Source organism: Xiphias gladius, chromosome 11 (assembly GCF_016859285.1).
Source record: "Xiphias gladius isolate SHS-SW01 ecotype Sanya breed wild chromosome 11, ASM1685928v1, whole genome shotgun sequence".
Classification (NCBI taxonomy): Eukaryota; Metazoa; Chordata; class Actinopteri; order Istiophoriformes; family Xiphiidae; genus Xiphias; species Xiphias gladius.
In genome coordinates this window covers 7,137,804-7,164,478 of record NC_053410.1, presented here as the reverse complement: position 1 = coordinate 7,164,478, position 26,675 = coordinate 7,137,804, and the positions used below count along the sequence as shown (strand labels likewise).

The window sequence follows — 26,675 nt, the reverse complement described above, 5'->3', positions numbered from 1 at the left end:
ACAGAACTGAATAGAACTTAATAGAGCAGTGCAGAATTGAATAGAATCAGCAGAACATAATACAAAACTATGGAACAAACTAGAAAGAATAGAACAGAACTGCATACTATTACCGCAGCAGTTAGGTGATTTACTCGCCTCTCGGCCTCACAGCAATGACGAGCTGTTTTTCCTTCGCGGAGCTGCTGCTGTGCATCCTCGGGGCGTCGGCGCAGGGAGTGGCGATGAAAAACTCCAAACGCACTCCAGGGAGGGATGTCTGGAGGTCGCTTGTCCTTTCTGAGCAACAATTCGAGCCGCTTTTGAATTTTACAAACCTTTACCTAAAAATCTAGCGACCTAAAAATTAGATTCAATCTAGTGGCGCACAAGGATAAAAAGGCTATCAGAAAGTGGAAATTGTCACGTAAAGTACCTCAAATCTTTATTTAAGTGCAATAATAAAAATAACACCATGTACTTGTGTTATTCATCACCACTGCTTGAGTGAGGACATTTTTGGGAAGGCGGTTTGACTGGTCCTCAGTAGTTCAAAGGAGTGTTGAGGGATAAGAATTGGGTTTGGTTAAGGATAACATTGGGGTTGGGTTCGGGCTAGCCCCAGTCTGTGCCTCTCATGTATTAGCTCACATTTATCTTTTTTTTTTTTTTTTTTTTACATCCAGGAGGGGTGCAAACAGTGTCGCCAGAGTTGACTGAGAACAAATACCCCAATCGGAGCCCAGAAACCCGCCCAGTCGTCGTGACACCGTGCGAAGGTTTGCGGCACTGAAGGTAACGCGCGGCTGCTTTCAAAAATAATGCCATGAATGGTTGTTATTCCTGAGTTTCATGAGCATTCGTACTGAAAAGTACAGCAAACAGGAAAGTCCTAAATCAAAATCAACATTTGCTGTGACCACCCTCTGCCTTTAACGCAGCACCTGCTCTCCTCGGTACACTTGCAAACAGTTGTTTGGTTGTTCCCAGCATCTCCCGAGAACCTCCCACAGGTCTTCTGTGGATTTAGGCTGTCTCCGTGTCTTCTGTCTCCTCATTTGATCCCAGACTGACTCCACGGTGCTGAGATCAGGGATCCGTGGGGGCCAGACCCTCTGTTTTCAGGACTCCTTGTTCTTCTTGTCGCTGAAGACAGTTCTGTACGGCTCTGGCTGTATGTCTTGGGGTCATTACCTTGCTGGAGAGGGAATTTGGGACCGATCAGACGCCTCCCTGGCGGTACTGACTAACAATCTAAACATCAACAACACAAAGTGCCTAGAACTTTCGCACAGTACTCTAACCATAAGTATTAAATATAAGCTTAAATACAGTCTTTGGAAACTGTTATATTAAACTTTAAAAGTCTTCACTTACATGAACAGATGTCAATTATACAGTAGGTATAATGTTGCTTTGGATTCAGTGAGTTACGCTGTGGGGGTAACATCTTGAGCCCCGTTTTCGGCCTATTATTTGTTTACATTCTGGAAAATGAAGAAGCCGAATTCACTATTACCAGTTCCTGTGTGCTTCTGACCACTGGCCGTGCATGACACCTCTAACCGGGCCACTCTGACCCTTTCAAAACGCGATGTCTTTCAGGCAAGTTCCACGGTTGTAAGCGGGGTTCGTGGACGTTTTAGTGGAGGGGGGGGGGTGCTGCATCCGCGGAAGGTGCACGTAGCACTGAATCCGAAAACGTGCGCATCACGTCCGCGTTCACTTTTGACCGAGTTGCGACCCCCGAGTCCTGGACCCGGCGTGCGGATCCCGGGAGGAGGACACTCAAGCCGACGGGGAATCGGACTTCCCGACTCAACACCTGTTCCCGAGGGCTCCTCCTACCTGTCCGGCGACGTCACCGGAGCGCTGTCTTCCTATTGGCCACTGTGCTCGGTGGTGAAATTCCACTCACGCAGTTCGACGAAATGGCATAAACGTTAAACCTTTGAAGTGATGTCTTGGTCTATTGCGTGTGCACGCTTTGTTTGTACGCGCCGGGTGTCGTGATTCGATCGGCGCACGCCGAGCACAGCCGCCACAGACGTGTCATGGTCTGGAGTCCTAGTCTTAATGTGATTTCCAGGCAGGGGCGACGGTCACTGCGCACGTGTGCACATCCGAACCGGAGACCCGTCTTTCCCTGCGATAGGTCAGTATCGCTTCCCGGGAATCTCCCGGTCGGATTCGCAACACGCCGAAACTGCAAGTCCCTGGAACGGGAAGACCAGAACTCGTCAGGATTCTTCTCACGAGTTTCAGCAGAAATGGCTGAAGTCAGTCCAGGCTTCATTTTAATCAGTCCAGCATTCCAGGTGCAAAGGAAGGGCAACCCTCTTCTCCCCAATGTGGACTCTTGTTTCACGTGGTATTGATATATCTATTATAGTGTTATATATACTATTATATTAATATATCTATTATATATCTATCTGTTATATTAGATTTTTTTTTGGTGAACATTAAAATCATAAAATTAAATCACAAGTGAATGTGTAGGATTCTCGTCGCTAAAGTTACCTACATTTTTTTCATTTTTCTTTTCTTTTCTTTTCTTTTTCATTTCATGCCCTTCAAGTAATCACTTATATCGCCAATCACTGTATTTATATCAGTTTTCCCATTCATTTACCCCTGGAGACCAGCTCCGGTGTTGCACGCCCTGGAAGAGTGCAGGCTGAAGGACGGTTTTCGTATTTTTACAACTACAAATGGTGCAGTTTGAGGTACAGAAATGACCATTTGTTTTCCCATTGATACATTCAAGCACACTTGATGAGAAGTATCCGCTACAGTTTGTTCACGACCGAGTGTAAGTTCATGGTAAATTGAGAAGAACACCCATTTTTATTTGGTCAGCAGCCTTTTATCTCACTACTAATTTTGTTGGTTTTGGTCCTCTGCACCTGCCACTTACAATAAAATGTTAACACTTTATTTACATGTTCATGAATCATGCAAATGAACCACATTTTTCTGCTTTTTCTGACACAAACACAGCAGGAAACTGACAGCCAACAAGGCACACAAAGACATCACATAATCAATGTTAAAAAAAAAAAAAAGGGCTACTAGAACAGAAGTATCATGATGTTTGATGAGGTTTTGAAACCAAACGTGTGATGATCAAATGCTCAACACAATCATTGGGCAAGAGTTTTTTGGAAAATAAGGAACAAGTTTTGAAAAATCATATTTCTCACTTCAGAATCTATATTAAACTGGTTTGAATAGTTTGTAAATCTCCATATTACTGGAAAGCTCCAGAAAGCCCGTGAATGTTAACGGCAACCTGCTTGCTAATTTTTGTTTGGTTTCACAAAACAGAACATCCACAATAAAAAACAAAGAGGAAACTCTTACAGAAAAAATAACGTCATTATAACTTGATCCGCATGCCTCAAAATCACGACAGACAGTAGTTTCTGTAAAAAAGGCACAAGTTCTTCAGCTTTGGTTCTTCTGGGCACTGTTTCTGTTGAACATGAGCTCTGGTTCCTCTGTCGAAAACACATCGGCAACAGATGATGCACGTCAAAATAGCACCCCTACTACATTCTTTGTAAACCCACAGCCCGGTAGTGGTGATTTGCACATCGGTGCAGATGGAGAAGCAGCGTCGTGACCGGCACATCATATGATGCCCTGCTCAGCTGTAGTGTGATTGAGACTTAAATGTGCAGTTGAGTTAGAGTCAGACCTCCGGCAGTGTCTGACTAACAGGGTACCTACTAGCACCACAGAGCTGAACATAAAGGAAGCCCCGCTGAGGAAGAAGGTTGCTGCGTAGTTGCCTGTCCTGTCTACTAACCAACCTGGAGACAGAGAAACAGGAGGGATAAAGAAAAAAAAACAATCCTTTAGGGTAAAACACCAAATTTATTATCTGGCTCCAAGATGGCAGCCTGTTTTGATCCCAGGATTCAAACTGTCACTTCCTTGTTTTCCTCAGTTTATGCGCAAGACCATTTTTTACTAATAATTTTTTTCGTAACGATGGATGTATTACAAGTCAAATGGATAGGAAATGAGGTGTACTTATTTATGTCACAAAAACAACCGGGCATTGATATTCACCGCAGATGGTACAAGGAGCAATCAATCAGTTGACAGAAAATGAATATGCAGCTGTTTTAAAATCAATTGGTCATTTTGGTCCTTTTTGAAGCAAAATGACAAACGTTTGATGGCCGCAGCTTCCCCAATGTGACAATGTAATGCTAAATCATTGATGAGGTTTTGTATGCTAAATTTGCTATCATATATCACACACTCTGTGTAACATATGATAGTAAATTTAACACCTTTGGGTTTTGGACTGTTGGTTGGACACTGTTGATTGTGATCTAGGAAATTATAATGGGCATTTTTCACTATTTTCTGGCATTTTATAGACAATTGAAGAGAAAGATAGCAGGCTAGATCTGGTCAAGTTTTTAGTAATTAAATGTTGATGTTATCATCATTAAATGTAATGTAATCCTCTCGGACCCGATCTCACTTTTTTATGGTTGATATGTCAAGATCTCAAATTTAATGTAGCAATAATACCCACAAGAATTTTCTGGGACACCCACAAACACGGCAGCAGTTGTAATAAATCACTCAACACTTACCTCCTATCGGTGGGCTGACCAGGTAGGGGATGGCATGCAGGAAATAGACCACACCCAGACTGGAGGTGAGATAGGTTGAGCCCACGATGTCAGAGGTCACCACTGGGATGAGCGCTACATATGCTCCGTCAAAGTACCCGTAGAGTATGGAGAGTGGGACCAGGAGGGAGAAGGAGTGAAGGAAGGGGATGAACATACAGCAGAGGCCCTCCATGCCAATTGCCACCATGTAGCACAGCATGCGATACCTCTTCAGACACCTAGACGGAAGGAAATCTATAAGTGTTTGGCTTTAATTAAATACCTGCCATTTATCTCACACGCACAAGACACACATCCAGCCCCTACTTACTTCCTGTCCGTGAGCCATCCAAAGGTGATGTTCCCCACAATGCCGCTGATTCCAAATATGGACATGAGGAAGGCAGCGTGCTGGTACTCCACCCCCACACTAAGGGCGTAAGGAACCAGGTAAACTACTGGAGCGCTGCAGCCATACGCCAAAAACAGGAAGGACACCGACAGAATCAAGAAGTCGGGTATCAAAAGAAATCCAAACTCCTCCCTGGATTTGAGGCAAAATCCGCAATCTCTGGAAGAAGTTTTGGGGCTCACTAATAGCTCTGGAGGAGGGCTAACAAATTTATCTAAGTGACAGGCATCTGTTGGTTTGGCTTCAGTGAGTCCTGAGACTTCTATCTTAGAATCCATGTCGGCGGACTTATTGTTCAAGTTCCTGCTTTCCACCAATTTCATGTCCTCAATCGTGCTGCCATTTGCTAATTTAGAATCTGAGTGTTTGAGCTCCCCAAGCATTGTCTCTGTTAGCTTGTTGCTAAATAAAATGCATTCAGCTATCTTCATACCCGTTGGTCTTGACAGCAGTGCTATGTTGCCCTGACCTAGTTTGTTGTTTTCAAATCCAATGTTTTTGAGTGCTCCGTTGGTTATGAGTAGCCCTTGAGTTTCCTTTAAGTTGCTTATTTCAAGCTGCTTTGGCTCCACTTGGCTGCAGTCAGTAGTTACTTGCTCAGTGTCTTTGGAATCCAGAACTGTCGTCATGCAATCCTGCTCCAGGTTAGTCAAGTTGTTCTCCCATATCCTTTAGATGGAAGGGAACAGAATAGAAGAAAATACATTGAAATAAACCAAGAAATTGAATTAAATCTATTTTAGTTCTTCAAGTATTAGTTCAAGATTTTGGGAAATATGTTTAAGATCAGTAATTAGCAAATTATATCTCATTTGTTTAACCTGTACAAAAAAAACCACACACAATGCAAAAAACAAACAGTTGTGGTTGTACAGGAGGTTATGTGCCAGGGGCAGGGACTTCCTGTAGTCTTCAGTGGTAGCCTGGGAACCTCTCATTGATCCACAGCTGTGTACAGTTTAAACAAACAAGAGGTATCATGCTAATTATCATGCTCATGCTGAGCTTAGGAGGTGTTGATAGTGTATTTTTGAGCTTTAGAGAAAGAAAGGCTAGCTGTTTCCCTCTGTTTCCAGTCTTTATGCTAAGCTAAGATCATCGGCTGCTGGCTCCAGCTTCATATTGATCTGACAGATATAAGTTGTAGTCAATCTTCTTATTTAACCCTGGGCAAGAAAGCTAATAAGTGTCTTTCCCAAACTGAACAGATTATTCCTGTAAACAATTAGTTGAATAGGCAATAAGTCAGTGAACAAAAATGGTGATAACTGATTAATTGTCAAAAGCAGTTTATCAAGCAAAAATGCAAAAAACTTTCTGCAGTTCTAAGAATGTGCTGCTCTCCTCCGTTTTGTCATTATAAAAGAATTATCTTTTGCTTTTGGACTGTTTGTTGGACAAAACATGACATTTGCACACGTTGGAATTTGCTCTGCGACCCTGTGAAGGGCGTATTTAATAATTTTATGACCTTTTATGGATGAAAAGATTAATCCGTTAATCAAAAAGAGAACTCATAAAGAAATAAAAAAGGCATAATCTTTAGTTGCAGTCCTAGAATACACTGAAACAAGTCTCCACTGTACATTACTTGACAGACTTCTCTTATTAGTCCTCCTACATGTAATTATCATTTTCTTGGACCTGAAAACAAAGGAGCTCAGGACTTACGTTTCACTTCCTCTTGGTTCCAGCGGCTTCATCAGAGCACCACAGACACACAGGTTGGAAACAAATCCTCCCAGGATGAGCAGCGCTCCTCTCCAAGAGTAATACTCGATAAGCAGTTGGACTACGGGAGCCAGGATGAAGGTCCCAATGCCACTACCTGAAGATGAGGTGAAATTGGATTTGATGGGATGAAATGAGACAAGAAGAGTAGGAAAGAAGAGAAGGGAGAGGAACTTAAAAGCAGACTAGAGAAGAGCACAGAGGAAAACAGTTGGAGAATCATGTAAGAAGAAAAGTTAAGAAAAGGGATAATGAAGGAGTAGAAGAGAGGAGATGGGAAAGTAAGGTATAAATGACAAGAAAAGAAAGCAGCAGGTAAGTAAAGATGTCACTACCAGACAGGGCGATGCCATAGGCCAGAGCTTTCCTCTCACTGAAGTACCTCCCAACCATCGCTATGGCTGGTGTGTAGCTGAGAGCAAAGCCAAGACCTGTAGAGGATGAATAAAGGGGTTTGGAGTTTGGCAAAACCTGCCAACTGTTGCCAAATCTGAACAGAAGTTGTTTGGTTGTCAAAAGGAAAGGACACCCTGATACATTCTGCTATACCTGCATTAAATTACATTCATTTGGCAGATGCTTTCCAGAGGGACATAAAATATCATCATAACTTTTAACCAGGGTGCAATCAAGATGTCTTGGCTTCACTTTTGTTGAGCCACCATGTCGTCCTCCTTTATATACAGTCACTGGTTGACACATGCAATTATTTGTTTTCCTCATAGTTTTAACTGCCCCTGCACTCAAGACTACAGCCCGAATCAGATCTGACGCATGACTCTCACTGGTCAAGTGACCGTCTGATCTTCATCCGTCCTCCATTCCTGTGTTGTTTTGGATATTACATATACAGCATCATGGAGGACTAATGGAGTGTACAAGGATCGATCTTGATTGGGTTTATCATGGGAGGTGACATGCTTGTGTACCTGTAAGGATGCCCAGGAAAATGTAGAGATATTCCAGACTGGTAGCAAAGGAGCTGATGACCAGACCAGCAGCAGACAGCAGACCTCCCAGAATCACTGTGGCTTTGCAGGAGAGACGGCTCCCAAGGAAACCACCCAGAGGAGCTGAAACACATTTTGTGTGGGTTACTCTTATTTCCCTGACTGATGGTGGAACAGTTGCCTATATATTCACCCATATGACAGAACTGATCATTTTTTATACCTGGTAATATTACAGGGTTCGATCATTTTCACACTCATCATTTTTGCAGAGTTTTGATGCACCCATGCTCTTTATGTTTTGTCCAATTTGGGTTTTTTTCATTCATGCCATACTTCATGGGAACATAGAGAAAAGGCTTTAAAAGTCCTTCTGACTGCACCAAACAGACAAATGTGATCCCCGGCAAACACAAGTAAATTTTGCTTTGCCAAATCTGGTCTAACTACTGGTACTGATGGTTTTACCACATAGCATGGTGGTGGAGTCAATCAGACTGTGGATCCAGGCGGTGGTGGAATAATCCCTCTCAAAGTGCAGCTGGAACTCCACAAAGAACATGGAAACACATCTGGATACAGAGACAGGAGGAGGTTAGATTTAGTGCATTTTAACATAACAGTCTGCAAAAGTGTCATACTGATAATTGTCTATTTAACTTTTCTCTATAGTTCACTGATGCTGCACAGGAGTTAACCTACACTTTTTATAAAAGCTTTTATATTTGCTGTTGAAGTGCTGTCACTGTCTGGAAGCTCCTTCTCAGTAAAAACTTTCTGTCACACAGAACATGATACATTATCCAGTTTGTTTGGGACAAAAAGAGTTAGAGAAGTTAGTATGACAAAATTTAAGAGGAAATTCCAGACAGTATCACTTTAAAGGGGGGCGATAAACTGGTGACACTAGGTTTTGCCAGACTATGGCAAGATGTTCCTTATAACAACTATAAAACAGATTTATCATTTTCGGTAGGTCATTCAGGAGGTGTGAAGAAGATGACAGCTGGTATAAAAGTACAGATGAAAGATTTTCAATGAGTCTCTTTGACTTGACAGTCCGTCTGCGGGTTAAGATGAATAAGAGTCTTATATCAGACAGTCAATACTCAAATGACCTTCTTCTGACATGCCATAAATTTCAAGCCCTCAGCTGATTTTAATTAGTATTAAATAATTTAAGTCATATCAGGTGTCAGTTCTATGTCGGAGTCGATAAACTAGAGTCATGTGTTTATCAGTTTATAGCTGTCATTCATATCCAACAATCTGAAGGCTCTGCACTCGCTGACCCATTTTTTATGGTTCCCATTGTCCATTATGTAACGCCAGAAAGCACTCCTTGGTCTCATGGCATCTGACCAGGGCAGAGCTGTGACCACACGATGGAAAAAAAAAAAAAAATGCCAGTCACTCAGTGCATTGATAAGATCACATTAAAATAGGAAATTCATAATCAAAATAACGATTTTACCCTACGATCTCTGTTACTGACTGCATACCCAAATGAATTATTGAAACAAATATTCATATGCAAACCTCTTGTCCCTTCTCTCTCTCTCCTTCACACACTCACACACACACACACACACACGCACACACATAGAAAAGCCAAGAATGTTAATTTTCCCTCGTAAGCAAGTTCCGAGCATGTTTCTTCATGATACAGTCAGGATACTGAACTTACTGACGTGTCAGTAAGACTGGTGGAAAATAGCTAAGTACATTTACTCAAGCACTGTACTTCGGTATAATTTTTACTTAAGTATTTCAGTCTTTTGCAGCTTTATACTTCTGTCGCACTACATTTCAGAGGGAAATTTTGTACTTTTTACGGCCCTACATATATCTGAAAACTACAGTTACAGGTTTCTTTGTAGATTAAGATTTTTCATTCAAAACATGTGATGGAGTCGAATCTTGTATTTCTTTTTTTTTAAATGCTCCTCTGAAGACAAACTGTATGTGGTATTAAAAGTTTTTGCATTTTTCAAATGTCTGTAAATGCCTGACATTCACACTACCACCCCAAAATCCCACTGTCCTCTGTGCAGGCACCCTGGCCCTCTAAAAGAAGTTGCTAGTGCAGTGTCAAGAACACGATCCCTCACAAGCTTCCTACCTGTGCTCAAGCTGGAGGACCTGCTACTCGGATCTGAACCCTGTTTCTCTGCAATGGTGGGTGAGAATTTTGTTCCAGCAATATGCGTGCACTTGCTGTTTTTAATAAATTTAAGCCCAAAAAAGCATTTTTCTACCCCTAATCTATACAGAATACATCCTATTCATTCTTTTCGATGTGAAAATAATATTCAAAAGCTCGACCGAACTTTTAATGTAAATCAGCGTCCGCTGTTGGCCGGGTGTCGGAGGCAATGTGCTAGCTGTGCAAACTTAGAAATATGGAAACATCTCAGCAGGATTAAAAAGTCTCAGTGGAAAAAAAAAAACAACAAAGTGGCTGGTGACATAGGTTAGCAGCTTAAAAGTCTGAGCTGAGTGGGAATGGAGTCTTGCCAACTAATAACATAAAGGTGTTAATGTCCAAAGCTGAGAACATGAAGCCTTGTTAAGTACAACTACATGTCCCAAATATGTGCTGTACAGTATTTATAATCCAGAAGCTAAAAATATCTTTGTTCAGTAGATGTTGATCTAAGAGGAACAGTATAATTCATCTGTACACCAGAAAATGAAATGAATTTTTCTTGCATTTAATATGGTTAAATACATGTCGTCTGTCTCTTACATGGACGTACTGATCTGCTACAATAAAGAGCTCTTACATAAAACCAGATCCATAAAATCAAACATTATTAATGAAGCCATCAGTCTGTAATTTTTATCAAACGTGTGGCTGATTCATTAGTGGGGTAAGGTGCATGTTATGTAACCAGGATGCCCTTGTATTTTTTTCTGTCTGTCTGTCCAACTTACCTTTTTGGTTCAGACAAAAAATGCTATCAGATATAAAAGAACTCCAGTTTCAGTAGTTTCCATTTTGAGATTTATAACTCATTGGACTGAAAACCCTGCAACTTTGACAACCATGTTACACCTCATGCTCATCATGATAGTGAGGACACTATCCCACACACACACACACACACACACACACACACACACACACACACAATCACCTGGTCACTGCCCGGATGCAGATGGTGGCGAGGAAACAGCCCGCGACGATCATCCAGCCCCAGCCGCCTTCGGGTGGGGTTGGTGACGTCCTTCTGCCTCCTTTGAGCTCCTTGGTGACTGCCATTGCTCCAGTCAATCGCAAGGCAGACTGGCATCAGTATTCCCTCTCTCTGACAGGGATGCAGGGGGTCACAACTCTACTCCTCAATGTTCTCCTTTTGTCTCTGAATGTACAGCACGTTTTCATTGGCCTCTTTCAAAACCGCAGCCACTGGCTTAAAGATCTTCAGAAACCTTAAAGGACCTCTTTCCTGTTTGTTCCTTATTCCTCTTCTGCAGTCGCTGAGAAATCACAGAAACCACAGGAAGCGAAGCATGAAGATCAGCGTTATATAGAGGAAAAGCTCATTTCCTCTCCATTCATCCACTTTATAATTTTCCGTGCACTGCATAAGATTACATTTGTATATGTTTTTGTTGATTTCAAAGTATGAACCTTATCCTAGCTTAAAATGAGTGTGCCTGCGACTAAAACCCTTTTATATAAACAGACATAAAGGAACATTTTGTATATTTGGTGGTATTCAGCTGAATCTTATTTCTTCCTCTACATCAGTCAGTAAACAGCAGAGATAGCTGGCATTAGATAGCATTAGTAACAGTAAAACAAGTATAAACGCAGAAATTCATGATCACATCAACATTTTTTTAAATGAAAATAAAGCCTGATGAGGTAGGGTTAAGGTAAAGGAACTCATAGTCAGTGGGTTAAAGCACAAGACTGAGGTCTTAGTTAAAGATGAACAAGAGAAAGAGTCTACAGCCCTGCTAGCAGCTCTGCGAAGCTGTACTTAGACACAGTGCTGATTTTTGATCAACGCTAATGTCAGCATGCTAAAATGCAACTAGTGCCAATGCTGACATGCTGGTGTTTAGCACGTATAATGTTTACCATAGTCACCCTCTTAGTTTTGCGTGTTAGGATGTTAACATTTGCTTTTTAGAACTGAACACAAAGTACAGCTGAGGCTGAAGAGAATGTCAATGTGTAGGTATTTAAATTAAAATTTAAAACCGGACCCGATGATGGCGCTAGGTGAAATGTTAAGGGGGGTCACCAAAGTTATTACAATTCATACCAATTGGGAACATGAATGTCTGCACTAAATTTCATGTCTGTCCATCCGCCAGCTCAGTCTGGACTAAAGTGGTGGACCGAACACCCAACACTCTGTTCTAACACTGACGTGAAGCAGAAGCAGTAGGAATGTATATAGAAGTATCACCGTGACCAGTGCCGGTGAATGTGAACTGCTGTTGCAAATGAGTTGTGGATATGAACATAATTCATAGGAGAAGTTTGTAATCAAGGTATAAACTCGTAAAGATACAAGTATGAAATACAGGTTTTCATTTACACATTTACCACTTGTATCATTTGGGATAAAGTATCCAAATAATGTTAAGGTCACACACACAAAGGAAAGAGCCAGGATGACCTTTTAAATTGTATTTGTTGTGCGTTGTCCATATTGGTGTTGTGTGTCAGAAGATTGTTAAGAGCTATAAATTCCTATTAAAACTTGCAAATTGCTGGCAAGGGGGCAATTCTAAAAATTAGTTATCTTCTATTCAAATACAACACTTCATTTGTTTTAGTAGAACAATTCAGTAGAAAACGAAGTGGGTAGTTAGTATGAGCAATAATAAGATTGTTGCGTTGACAGAGAAAAGCACCACACATAGAAACTCAACTGGATTATTTTGGTTAGTCTAATTATACAGAAAACCCAAGACGAAGATACCACTTTAGCCCAATTATCTCAACAAATAATACAACTCACACATTTGTTGTGATAGGAGGAAGACTAAATTCAGCTATTCTCCACTTGTTTAGGCTCAGATCAGTGTGAATGACCTGGAAACACCAACGTGGACATCCTGATTTTTAGACGCATACTCAGATTTATCCTGCTGTGTGTGGGCTCAGTTTTGCTGCACTTCTGCTGCAAGATAAAAGAGGGCAATTTACTGCAAGCGACAGTGTGAGTGCTCGTATCTCTGCTTCTGTTTTTCTTCATTCGAGAGAGTGGAGAGCAGCACTGTCAAAACTGCTGTCAGAAGAGTGTAAAAAGAAAAGATTTCTTTTAAGTTGGTGTGGGTGTGTTTAAATCCTTGTCCTCCACAGAAAGACAACCTACTGGCATCAAACAACAGCCAGCATAGCCACTAAACAATAGACAGTACTCACAGACAGCTTGTTCAATGCCCTTTGACCCCACCCACTTATTTCCATCTCAAAAAGAGCAAAAATTTATTTTTTGACTGTTCTGATTTTGAAACAGGATGTCACACAATTACTACAACAGCTGTGGGCCAAAGGCCTGTTGAGGAAGATATCAAACCTCACAAAGTAACAGAGAAAGTTACATCTGTACTCCAAAGCCTACACAACTTTTTTTTAGTCAACCCATCTAGCAACTGACTTGTTTAGGCTCCATACAATGGCAGCAATACAAAAAGTTACTTAACCTGCATATACTGTGTACGGGTGTAAGAGGCGTCCATCATGTGTGTATCCTGCTTTCACAAAAGCAGCAGTGTCCGAAATATTTTGTATACTGGGGTTTTGCTCAGTGGTTAGGTTAAATCCTGGGGGTCAGAACCAGGCTTTTGAGTCAAGTTATTCAAATTCCAAACTTCGAGGCGAAGAAGGTCAAGGAAATCGAACCATCCGGCGTTGTGTTGGAGATGCTAACTGTCTTTCACCAGCGGAAATAGCGAAAATTGGCAGATTTTGTAAAATGGTTTCAGCTTTTTGGGAGGATGTTAGCATGTTTTTTGCATGTTTGTTGCTGTAGTAATACTGAAAGCTTGGCTCTATCCCACATTTAACAGGTCTATGCTTAGGTCCTATATGTTGTTGGCAAAGCTCTCAGTATTTGGTGCACCAGATTGGGATTTGGTGTCACTGCAAGGCTTGTACAGTTTCAACAAAAGCTAAATTTCTGCTACAATTTCTTTGTGTGCCTCATCTTTTAGCGTAAAGATGCAGCACAGCAGCAATGTGACAATCTCATGGTTGAGATTATGTGACTTCTGTTTTGGCATCCAAAAGACCAAAACAAGTGTGGTCAAACACCAGATCAGAGGTCAGAGTTAGGGGAGCTGGAAGGGGTGGGGTTCAGTGTGGCTGAGGTTGGATTTTTCAGTGGTTGAAATGTTAACTGTTAGATCCTGGTTGTTTGCATTTGATAATCACACCCTGAGGCTAAGATCCCCCCTCTTTGTTCACCCCTTTATGTGTCACAAATGCTGATTAGCATCACCAGCAGGAGTGAAGCAGTGAAGTAGTGTATGTTTCCATCTGAAAAGCTAAGGCCTTCACACCAGCTGAGCTGTTTTTCTTGCATTTCAGCTACTTGGCCTTATTTGAGCCGTTAGAGAAACTCAAACAAGCAAAAGTTTGAAGAATCTGGACGAAAAAGCTACATATGTGTGTGTGTGTGTGTGTTTGTGGTGATAAGAAGCCTGGAAAGGGCAGACGCCTCCGCTACAAAACATCTAACTTTGAATGAGGAAATTAAACAATAAAAGAAACACAGGCAAATGTATGTAAAACTAAAAGAGAATAAATATGAAAAGCAGTCATATCTGTCCTGTTGAAACTGGTCTCATGCACCCGTCCAAAGGTCTCTGTGCAGCCCCTTTTTATCTTGACAACAGGTTGTAAAGTTTGCGTTTGTGTGTCTGTATGTGTGTGTGTCTGTGTGTGTGTGTGTGTGTGTGTGTGTGAGAGCTGATTGACAGCCTGTGTACGTCACCAACAGAGAATGTCCATCCAGCTGCAAACTTAACTGGTACTAAGCAATGAAAACAGACCACTTTACAGAGACTGGCTGACAACTGTGCGCTACAATCAACTCCAGTTCAAGCTGCAAAAAACAATTAAGGACTAAGGTAACTTGGTAACACTTTGTAATATAACCTGCGATTTTACAGCATAACTTCGTTGCATGAATCAGGTACTTGCCAGATCTAAGAGGTATTTAAGTATATGAGGTACAGTGGTGGAAAACAAGATTCGGGGAAGAAGAGAGTAACAAGCTTGGCGTTTAGAGGAAAGGAGAAATACATTATACTGGGTACCTACGGAAACAAAACTGAAGTTTAGGAAAAATGACAAAAGTGACATTCTGCAGAACCTATAGAGGAAATATGGTATTTCCAGTTGCGTTATGATACCAGAACTGCTGGTTAAGATAATGAATCTCAACCCTTAGATGGAGGGGCTATCGAAGAACATATAAAACACGGGATACCTTCCCAAACACCAAGACAGGGGTCTCAGCAAGTTCAGGGTACAGCAATGTAGTTTTGGAATAGGAAACCCCACCAAAAGGGTTGGAATAATGAGAGATGTTATGCAGGACAGCAACATACTTAAAGGGGGTGTAACAGTCAGATGCTAGCCCAGTGCATAGACTTAGCCTGCAGCTTGACTGCAATGTGAGTGCTGACAAACATTGCGCTATAGATATAGTTACAATAAGTTGTAGTTTAACTCATTTACAAACACATGATATTACTGCCTTGTTCATAATTAAAGAGCAACAGTTATCGGTACTTGAGTCATACAACGAAATTACACTGTAAATGTTAATGGTAATTTAGTACGCATTAATAAATTTTCATGAATTCAGAATGAGTAACACAAATATAAAGTTTGTTTCAAAAAATGGCGGAAAATCCAGTGTCAGATACTTAAAGTTGGTACTGTATATATATACTGCATTTGCAATTGAGAAATTAAAGAAAATTATTTTGTCTCCAAAATAAAGCATTTACAAAGAATGTCATCTGCAAGCACATTTTCTTTTTTTATATTCTGACCATTCAATTTGTAATTCAACACATCTTTCTAAGCATGTGTTTTGCTGCAGTACGGGCATGTTTTTTTAAATTAAAAAGTAGTACAAACATATAAATAGCAGAATGAGTATACTACAATGCATATGTAAAAAGGGGGGGGGTTTACTCAGAATATAAACATGAAAACAAAAATGTTGAAAAAGACATGAAGGCAGAAGGGAGAGAGACACAGACTGAATCTGGAAAGACGGGGAGAGAGAGAGAGAGAGAGCCATAGCACAATCACTGCCAGACAAACAAGATAAAAACACAAAAAAAGAAGTGAAAGGTAAGCGTGTGTTGACTTACATCCACCTCTGCTCCTCTGTGTCACCATCTCATGGCTCAAGTGTTCGGCAGAAGCACAAGCAAGGGATTACGGGAAAAGAGAGGACATTTAAAACAAAGAAAGTTCTCCTGCTGCTGCCTCTCCTGCAAACACCCTGAAGGTGCTCTGCAACTCAGCTGAGCCCGCAAACTGAAGATATGAGGGGAGGGAGGGGGGAGGGGGAGGAGGTGGAGAAGTCCCTAAATATTTCCACTGAGACGTCAAGTGTGTCTCAGTAGCAACTCCTTCCCATTATTTTACTTAATGGTGTTTTATTGTTGCTTTAACAATCCCATAATACTGGGTTATAGACCCTGCACGGCCTGGTACAAGAGAGGTGAATAAAAGCAGAATAATGTTTAATTGTTTTATCTCCTGTGGTAAAGATAACTGCCCTTCTATATTCATACAAAGTCTTCGGTGTTAATGTAGATTTTGTTTTCGACCTCATATTACTTTTTAAAAGCCTGGCATTCTGTTGTAATATTTCTATAATATTGGCATAGTGGTATGGATCGTCAAAGCTGACAAAAGGCAATAAACCTTTGTCAAACGAGTCAGAACTTTAGCTTAACTGCACACATAAGCTAAATAAATAAGACAATTACTTAACTTAATAAAATGGAGTGTTGAAAGAGATGTAGCTAATAGCTACAGAAGCTTTACTTTTCCTTTAATTCACAATCAGATGGTAAACACTTCAGAAAAAATAATTTTTTTTAGTCTTTCAGTAACTAATTTTATTTTACAGCTGTGTAGTTTTCCTAAGGCACATGTTAAATCAATCAGCAAGCTACTTAGCTGAAGCTACCATAAAGCTATCTACTTTGCTTAAGCTAACATAAAGCTAGTTACTTCTCTGGAGCTAACAGAAGGCTAGCTACCTAGCTCAAGCTAACACAAAGCTAGCTACCTAGGTGAAACTAACATAAAGCTATTTACTTCACTGAAGCTAACATATATACTGTATATATATATATACACATCACCAAGTATAAGGTCTTAGCTAAGGTATTTTTGCCAGCGAGCTAACACCGACAAAGCTACAATGAACATTACCTAGTGAGAGTTAGCTGCTGCTAGGTACCTAGCTAAAAATCGCTTGTGCCTTCCTTTATTATTTATTGATGTATTCAGTTATTTTATTGGCTCATCTAAGAAACCTTTTACTGGCTTTTCTATTTCCATTGCATACATTCATTCAAGTATTGTGTTTTAGTACAAATTTGAGGTACTTTTAAACTTACATTTCACATCACTTTATACTTCAGTCCACTACATTTAACATTATACTGTAATATATTTCTCCACTACATTTACTATATTTGACCACTGTAAAGTGACATACAAATAAACCTGCCTTGCCTTGAAAATTAAGATTTTACATACAAAACATTCTGTATGAAATGATGCACTGTTATAGATCAACACTATGTGAAGTACTTATGAGCTGCTTCTCCTCAACCAGCTACAACAACAAAATACTTATTGGCGCATCTTATGAATGCATCAACATTATTAATGAAATATCACAAAATAATAAGACTCACAAAGGGCCATTTTTCCGCTCTCCAATACTTTTACTTAATGTAACATATTCAGCGTGAGACTTTTCCTTGTAATATTTTTACAACGTGGCTAAGGATCGGAATACTTTCTCCACCACTGTCAGTTTCAGCACTCCGTGTGGTTGTTTGTATTTGGTCTGTGCTAAAAAGTGACATTATAATGACTTAAATATATTGTTATGCCATTTACACGTAATGGAGCAGATATTGTACCCCTGACTAATTCCCAATGTTTCCGTAGTGATATTCTCTTGAGCTTAATGTCCGGCTAAGTCTGAAAACTTGTATGCTCGCTCTATTGGAATGTATTGCCAAAGGATGCCATTAGCGACAGATTGGCCCCAATTCCCCAGATTCATGAATGCAGCTTCACCTCTTCACTTTAAACACCTGGTTCATTGTTGTGTAAACACATGTTGGTGCAACTTTTGAGTCAGCGGTCACATCTGTCTTCTGTAGGATTTTAAGTGCCCAACAACTTGAAAAAAACAAAAAGAAAAAAACACGTAATAATGTTAAATTCATGAAAGGAAATGACTGCCATTTCCTCTGCTATTTTTGTATGTCTTTCTCCTATCTATTTTCTTTCCTTATCACATCTTTTTCTTGTTGCTTGCTGATTTTTCTCATTTTTTTCCCTCTCCGTTTCTGTCTGTCTCCCTGTCCTTAATCCTTTATTTGTTTCGATATACAGGTGATTAAAGAAACACCGAGAACATATATCTCATCCAGTTTTAGTTTAATTCCTTTTTAGAAAAAAAAAAAAAAAACTCTTCACTTCAGTACATACACATTGCACAAGGCAAGGAGCCTTTTTTTTTTTTTTTTTTTTTAAATTTTTAACCCTTTTTTCAAACCAGAGTTAAAAGCAGCAGCAGAACTGACGCCAAGAACCAGCACTGGGCTTCCCAAAACTTTCACACCCTGATCCAGATCACAGAGGAGCTGAGGTGAACAACTGCCACTGAAATCCAGCAGACAGAAAACAGGCATCCGGACTGTGGCCTCCAAAAGCATCAAAATTAGTTAAACAATTCAAAGTGAAGAGGAAACATCTAATTCAACATACCACATTCCTCCTTAAAAAGACTTAATTTAGTTCTCAATCACCATTCGAGTTTTTTTAGGATAGTTATTTTTTTAAATCAAAGTCAAATGGACTTGAATAGAATAGTGGAAATTACATTAAAGTGACAATAAAGTTAAAAAAAAATTATCAGATTGGTGGATTCAACACACAACCACAAAAAACATGTAGAAATGTATCTAGTCCTAATGAGGGAAATCCCATCAATCGTATACCACAAGCAGGTTAACACAGACTCCTAAAAGTAGCTGCTAATCCTATTTATCACAGCTCTGGTAAAGTTGCTGTTAAAGGTGATAAAGCCGCAGAGAAAAGTGGTTTGTCTCGATGTGTCTCCTGTCTGCTCTGGGATTGTAAATGGAGTGCTGAGTCCTGGGTGGGAAACCTGGCCCTGAACAGCTGAAACAATTTAATCAACAGACAGATTGCTGGTGTAGAATATATCATATTAATATTATTTACAAAATCTCTGTACAATCAAATACACAAGGGTGAAAAGGTCTGTCCTGCCAGTCAAGCATTCCAGAGGACAGTTTAAAGGCTGGATGTGATTCACGCAACAGGATGTTCGACCAGATTAAGAGCCCCTGGGGAAATCCTTAACGGTGTGTAGCTAGGTGGGGTGAAAAATATTGGACAAGCAAAAGGTCAGGAGGTCACAAGGAGCACCGTGTCACTGTGACTAGTATGCAACAAGGTGTTTACAGTTTGGTATCAACCCTGAAGTCACACAGACTTCTTTAACACACTGACGTAAAAGAAAAAAAAAAAAAAGGCGAGACTTAAGTTTAAACAAATTCGGCCAGGGTCATTTATCCAACAAGATGTACAGTGTGAGTAGGACCAGGGTCTGTATTAACAGAACCATTCAAAGATAACTGTGGGTATGTCGAAAAGCTTTTTTACTGTATGTGACAAGGACGTTAAAATGCCACAGTGTCAAAAAAATACAAAACAAAAAAAAACAAAAAAACAAAAAAAAACACGCTTGGCGCGTTCATTTTGGTGCATAATTCAGTCCACAACATCCTGTTGCGAGCATCCACCTCAAATAGAGTTAACAAATAAATCAGCAGGACAGAAACTTCTGGAGGAGAAACTCTCTCCGTCAAGATTCAAACAGAAATTCTTAGAGGGGAAAACTAACAGGGTTGCATATATTTTTTAAAAATATTTACAGACAAGTCATATCCACTGTGGTAGGTTCAGAGAAGAGGTGAGTTTGTTGAAAGGGACAAAGAGATTGATGGAAGTGTTGCTGCATAGCCTTTTGGTTAGATTCCGCTCTGCATGACATTAACATTTGCCACTCGATGGACACTTTAAGACAAAGCTCCTTAAAGTACAAAGAAATACATACTGATCTGAGCACAGATGGTCCCTTTGGGAAATGAACCGCAAAGTGTTACTGATGTTCAAACCCCAAACTCTAAAAAAATCACACCTCAGACCGTTATCAAAGCAGACAAACATCCACATTAAGTTGTGGTACCAGGAGTAAAAAAAAATAAAAAAAAAATGCTTAAAAGCTGGTTTACTTAAATGACTGAATTCTTTCTTCATACTGTATCTGTGGTGTGGTTACAGAAAATGTTTGAAACGCTTTAAATTTCGTTCGGAAAAAACGTCAGCCACAGTGCTACATGTGACACTGCTTTGCGTGACCATTAGTACAGTTTAGGTGATGAATTTAGATTCCATAGTGTTGTTAAATCGGTTTTTGGAGTCAAAAACCTGGAAGCTGCAGCAGTACACCAGTACAATCATCACTGTAGGTCCAAAAATACAAATAAAGTATTTGAACCCACGATATTCCCATGACAGTCTGTAACACTGGCTCGGAACAGTTTTGGATCAGTATGAAAATGATGTTATAACTTGCAATCATACCATCACTAGGAACATACAGGTACACTTTAAAACTAAACAACTTTAAAACACATGTCATCTATATTCTACAGAGATTGTGTATCATCATAAAATGTTTTCCCATGTATGTCTTCATTGATCTATTTCCATCCAAAAGATAGCACTGACACTGGCTTCCATAAATAAATGCTCCTTCCACTTTGGTGTCGACTGTTTTAAGATAAAAAGGTTCTGTAGGACAGTGATGATATGTGTTTTTAAAAAGGTACAACTCGCAGCTAGACTCTGATCACTTTTATAAGTGCTACAAATCACAACATGTCTGAAAACGTTTCCTCTGCCTGATAAAACACAATAGCAGGGATTTTTCATTTCTGAAAACAATCACACTGGTTCTTTTGTGCCAACTAAAAAACAACTAAAAAGAAATTCGGTAAAACAGTATTTTAAGATGACGTGGGAAAAACACATTAACTCACATTGCTATTAATTACTGGCAGGATAAAAATAATAAAAAGACATTCCTTTTTAGTAAAAGGTTATGTCTTTTAAAAAATGTTCCCAAACCAAACTGTTGCCAAAAAAAAAAAAAAAAAAAAAACATTGAAAAGAAAGGTTGGAAAACATGTAAAATTTGAGTTCTCATCAGTAATAATCTGGGATATCTAAAGAATCTTGTGGCTTTCCAAAATTCTCAAATTTTAGAACCAAAGTCTTTACAGTGCTAGTGGAAGTTAATGCAGTTTTCTTTTAGTAAGACACATTTAGGACTTGCAGGTGAATTGTGAATGCCAAACAACACCGATGGTCAAACTGTGAATGTGTGTTAACGGCACTGAATCTTCTGTTACAATACAATGGCAAAACGCAAAGCAAACAAACAAACAAACAAAAAAACCCAAAACAAAACAAAAAGAAAAAGAAAACACGGAACACGAGAGTGAAACCCGACCATAAAAACATACCTGCATGCAGACCATTGCAAAAAGCTGAGGTGAAGCTCAGCAGATAAGAAAGTGAAATTAAATCCCACACAGAACCGAAGGGCACAAACATTGTGTAACCAGGATAACATGCGGCGTAGGCAACAGATGGGGTTTTTCAGAGTAAGAGAAAGGGTGGCACGAGAAAATCAACACAAGCCTGATTTTAAAGCTGAGTGGCACCTGGCAGGTTGAGGCCACTGGTAATTTCCAAACATGAGATGGAACAAGGCAAATTAGGGGGGAAAAAAAACAAAAAACAAAAACGAAACAAAACAAACAAAAAACAAAAAACAAACAGACCAGAGAGCACCCAAAAAGAACATCTGCAGCGTCATCACAGCTGAAAACAGGCTGAAACACATTGATGGTTAAATGTTTTCTGAGGAAGTGGTTGCAAAACCTCCCTCCAAAATACAACTACTCAACTAATATTTCACCACAGTTTTACTCTTAACACCTGGATGAGCATTGGCATTTGGATTATTTCAGACAATACACCCAATATATCCACAGTAGGATTTTTTTTTTTAAATTTTATTTTTTTTAACTTTTAGTATGTACGAACTACAGATGATTCACTCTGTAAAATGTGATTATTCTGTTACCTGATGAGTTATGGATTAAAAAGGACCCTAATCTATTTGGATTCTGTCCACTCTATACTTTTGCATGTATAATTTCTTCAAATGTTGAATCTTCAATTTCACAGCAAAAGGTTTTAAATGTTAGTGTATTGTGAGCTGCTGTGGATAAAAACATTAGCTTGAAAAAACAACTTCCTAAGAACAAAGTGGCTGTTTTTACAAATGAACTAAAAAGCAAAACAGAACTGCGTGTCAGCAAACATGTTATTAGTCGGGGTCGAAGTGTAGTCCATCTGTATGTTAGATGGTGAAGCGGAGATAAGCGCAATCAGTCAATTTTGCCAATAACGCGTTCAGAATACCTGCATAAAGTTCAGCTAGCTAATTAGGATTTTATCTTCATTATCATACTGTAGGCGAAATGAATAAACCACCCGGTATCGTCGGGAAAATCCCCGGTGCTGAACTAACACTTGTATGTCAGGCTCAGAAACACGGAAAACTAACCCACCCAAAAGTGTTGGTAGTGATGGTTTGGAGGTATTTAACAATAAATCGCCTGGTGTACAACAACTGAGAGATGAGGGTTGAATTTCACAAAGAGTGATTCCGAAAATGGAAAGAGCAAAGTTTCTCTGCGTGGAGAGTAAAGGCATGTAGAAGGTGGTAATAAATAAATAAAGCAGTGGACAGTGGAGATTACACCGTCCAGCTTTATAGTTCAGCTGCTTCGACAATAAACGGAGATTAAAGGCTGTAAAAAGGTCCAGGGTGGGCATTACCATGACATTACAGAACACTATACACTTGTGGTCCATGTTTCTTCAAAACAGCGACAATCTAATAATTCTATAGTTCACTGTTGGTGGCCAGAAAGCTCACTGATGACGACGCTTCTTTACAGCCGTCACTGCCATGCATGTGACAAACCTTGCCTACAGTATGAGGTGTGCATGTAATTTTCAATTTCAATTTAACCAAATTGTCGCAGATCAGGTAAGATTTTCTTCTAAAGAGACTTTCTCCACTCAGAATTCAGGCAAGCAAGCAGAAGGGTTTTACCATCCCAGAATCCCAGGTCATGGCTTCACTGAAATCTGACAGATCCACACTAGCAGACGCAGACTAGCATTTTCAAGTATTCAGTAAATATGCAATTTAAACACTTAAATCTCTACTAAGGTGCATGTGCTAGTGTGGATTTGGACTCAGAGAAAGGGGGATCATGACAAACCGGCAGTTTCCACACACGAGGATGCCCCGACTGGCTGTCCTTAGACAGATGCTTGCGAACTGAGCAACTGGCAGATGAGCTATTTCAACGTCTTGTTTGCGCCACAACCTGGTTTGCATTAGCGCGGTTAATTCTGATCAATGCTGCCAACTGCCCCTTGAAACTCAAGTTTAGTCAATCTGGACCTGGGCATGGGCCATGTCCCCAGGTTTCACTGTCAGTTGAAATTAAGCATCAAGTATCGGAAATGATGTGAGAAGAGAAAAAGGGATCATCAGGGTTGTAGCAGGAGAAAGCCGGCCAGCTACGACAATGTATCTTTCTGCAAGTAGAGGATTAGAGGTTTTCGCACAGTTTTTACAATTCCGGGACCCTGCAGCCCTTTGACAACAGATCGCCAATTGTTATGCACAATATCTGCACTATTAAGACAGTCAAACCACAGTCTGGTCTACAGAAGCTGAACTGATTCCACGGCTAGCAAATTTGCATCAGGGGCGACTCTGGGCTAAAAGCATCTTGGTCCCCATTGTCTCCCAGACGGCGATGCCTTTCTTCTTCATCTGCATCGAGAGTGGGGTCGCTGAAGTTTTTTTTTTTTATGCCAGGATTCACATGGAGCATTAGCGCTGCATTAGCTCAGCCTGAATGCCTCATTACATCACAATGCAACACCCGAACAAGGCAGCAGGGCGGTAGAGAAGCTAGAGGATGAGGAATCAGGCCTCCACCCTGCTCAAGTGCTAGACACTGACAGACAGGGGAGGTAAAGTGAAAAAGGAAAGATGATTCCCAACAGGAGATCCCGTAATATTTCACAAATCACAAACGCAAGTTGCTGAGTCGGACTGGGTCCTGACCTCTACTTGTGGTGATGCCAGTCAACAGAAATCCATAATTTAGACACAGCTGTAGCATTATCCATTGGAAGACAATGTCTTGGTCCCGTTGTCTAACACTAAACTCAGCAGGTTAGGAGCAGTACGCGTGCGCGGCAGTACGGTGTTGTTTACTGTGTTTGCATGTGGGTAGATGGGGGAGAGACAAAACTAAAAGCAAAGGCCATGTGCAGTGGAGCAACAGAAAAAATTTCAGACTGTTTTTCTGCTTCCCATCGGAGCTGAAGGAGACAGATGTCGTACGAATCTCACCAGGATTTGGCTTCAGTGCACTCCTCAGAAGACGGTGGTGTGCTGGGCAACTTTTTGTGCAACACACAGGCAACAACAAAACAGCTGCGGCAAGGCTGCAGTCTGGAGCTGGCTGACCACTAGCTGCAGCCTTGATGGTTTTACAGCATCAGCAACAACCAGAAATTAGCATTACCGAAACATTCAGCTACAGCTGTCCGTCTGCTCTCTGACAGATGAGGGCAGGCACTGGCGCTCAGACGATGTTTCTGTGGTCGTAGAAAATGAATTCCTGTGAGTCCCCGGTGGTAAAAATGCCCAATTGCTCTTTCGAGAGTAACTTAATTTCTGTGCAGACATTGTATCTTAAAGAACTGTTGCACAAATAGTCACCCGGGGAACCACAGCCTCCAGGAAGTAATGCTACAGTAGCTATTCACACAAAAACAAATACAAACACACACACACACACATACACACACACAACCACGCACACACCCACAAACAGACAAAAACACTAGAATATTCTGTGTCTCTGGGCTTCCTGACACTGGGCTGATGTCAGGAATCAACAGAGCTCATTACAGGAAACCATAAATTAAAGATTACAATATTAAAACCTCTATAATAGGGGGACTCTGTTTGGGAAATTTAAGAGATGGATGTTAGAGGTTGTCATTATTTACAAGAGTTAAATTATTAAAATGGCTTTTCTCAGTTTCTGTGTCTCTCTCTTAGTGTTCCTTTAGCGGCCTCTGTGAGCGGGACCTTTCAGCAGCGTCAAAAGTTGAAGATGTCACAGCATCGAGAGTTGATGACATCACAGCGTCCGGGGGTGAACGACATCGTCTTGTCGAGGGTCGATGATGTCACACAGTTCCCTTCACGGGTCCTCTGTTGTCTTGAGCAGCTCCATCAGCGCCCCCACAGCTCCGAAATAACCCTGGAGCAGAGAGAAACACACCAGTTACGCTTTTTACACACACACTTCATGGCATTTAACTGAAGTGGGATTGCGTTGATAACAGAGCCAAAACAGTGCTGGAGGTTTCTGAAGGCGAATATCCAATGTTTTTTTTATACGCAATTTGGGATTACGTTTGATCCGGTATATTTGCCAAGCGCTCACCTCATGTTCCAGGAAGAGGGCTCTTAGTTGTCCTTTAGACCAGAAGTCCATGGCGTAGGCCAGCAGTTTTGTGGACACTGTGTTGATACGAAGGAAGTTCCCCACGAACACCACGCGCTCGATTTTCTGATAAGAGGAGAGATGTGGGAAAAAATAAATAAATAAAATAAAATAAAATAAAATCAGGGAAACTAAGCCCCATTGTGTGTGTGACAACTATGTAAAATGCAATAACAATAACACACATCCTCATTTGAAAATATGAAAGGACAGGGTGCCTCGGTTGGCTAGGTTTTAAGGTGCCGATCATGAACCACATCTTCCCTCATTCTCTTCAACTCAATAACCCCCCATAATAATAACAGAAAAGAAACAAAATGCAAAAAGCCAAACGGGGGGGGGGGGCAACTAACAACTATTTTATTATCGATTAATCTGCCGATTATTTTCTCAACTAATCGATTAATTGTGTTGAGTATAAACAACATTGTTACAGTTCCCTAGAGCCCAAGGTGACATCTTCAAATGTCTTGTTTCGCCCAACCAACAGCCCAAAACCCGAAGATACCTCATTTACTATCATATATGAGATAGAAAAGCAGCAAATCCTCACAAGTTGAGAAGGTGGAACAGGAGAGTGTTTGGGATTTTTGCTTGAAAAATCACTTAAACCATTAATCGATTATTAAGATAGATGGTGATTAATTTTGTGTCAGGCGACTAATCATTTAATGAAGTAATTGTTTCAACAGTAATTTAGATTGCACTGATTGCACCACACGCGGTTACAGAGGAAATCCATTTAAAGAATTCCATGTACTGTCGCAAAACAAACTCGAGGTCATGACAGATGCCGTGAATTCACTTTTTAAGTCGAACAGATCAGACACCGTGGGCAAAATGCGACGCCTGATCCACACCACACGGTGGTGCCAGAGAGCTGACAAATTGGTTACCAGTCAATCTCCTGCGCTACTGTGGTTGAAGGCCTGATGG

The 26,675-nt window shown here is 40.5% G+C and overlaps 2 protein-coding genes across 4 annotated transcripts in view; both read right to left on the bottom strand.

Moving 5' to 3' along the window:
- Positions 1–3,062: 3,062 nt before the first annotated feature.
- On the bottom strand, positions 3,063–16,197 carry LOC120796172 (monocarboxylate transporter 12-B-like). 2 transcript variants are annotated; one of them, XM_040138627.1, is made up of 10 exons: positions 16,074–16,197; positions 12,698–12,859; positions 10,853–11,195; positions 8,181–8,284; positions 7,692–7,835; positions 7,098–7,193; positions 6,703–6,859; positions 4,951–5,700; positions 4,599–4,858; positions 3,063–3,797 (listed from the first exon to the last, which is right to left on the bottom strand). In XM_040138627.1, exons 3-10 carry the CDS (start codon positions 10,975–10,977, stop codon positions 3,616–3,618), a joined length of 1,818 nt encoding a protein of 605 aa, XP_039994561.1. In that variant the 5' UTR covers positions 10,978–11,195; positions 12,698–12,859; positions 16,074–16,197; the 3' UTR covers positions 3,063–3,615. The 2 variants fall into 2 exon arrangements, with proteins under 2 accessions (XP_039994561.1, XP_039994562.1); XM_040138628.1 differs by lacking the exon at positions 12,698–12,859.
- A 2,252-nt stretch (positions 16,198–18,449) lies between these two features.
- The window catches only part of pank1a (pantothenate kinase 1a), a 29,924-nt gene continuing 21,698 nt past the window's right edge, over positions 18,450–26,675 (bottom strand). For both annotated transcript variants that reach the window (XM_040139509.1, XM_040139510.1), the window contains exons 7-8: positions 25,680–25,805; positions 18,450–25,493 (exon numbers count right to left, since the gene is read on the bottom strand). In XM_040139509.1, coding sequence (XP_039995443.1) covers positions 25,434–25,493; positions 25,680–25,805 — 186 coding nt within the window. In that variant the 3' untranslated portion in view covers positions 18,450–25,433. The remainder of the gene's footprint in view (positions 25,494–25,679; positions 25,806–26,675) is intronic.

Bases quoted from the DNA above. Each gene is read 5' to 3' on its own strand.
- LOC120796172 (XM_040138627.1), bottom strand. From the start codon at position 10,977: ATGGCAGTCACCAAGGAGCTCAAAGGAGGCAGAAGGACGTCACCAACC. The intron at 7,194-7,691 runs GTACACAAGCAT...CATCCTCTACAG, and splicing joins TTTCCTGGGCATCCTTACAG to GTCTTGGCTTTGCTCTCAGC. The intron at 5,701-6,702 runs GTAAGTCCTGAG...TTCCATCTAAAG, and splicing joins GAACCAAGAGGAAGTGAAAC to GATATGGGAGAACAACTTGA.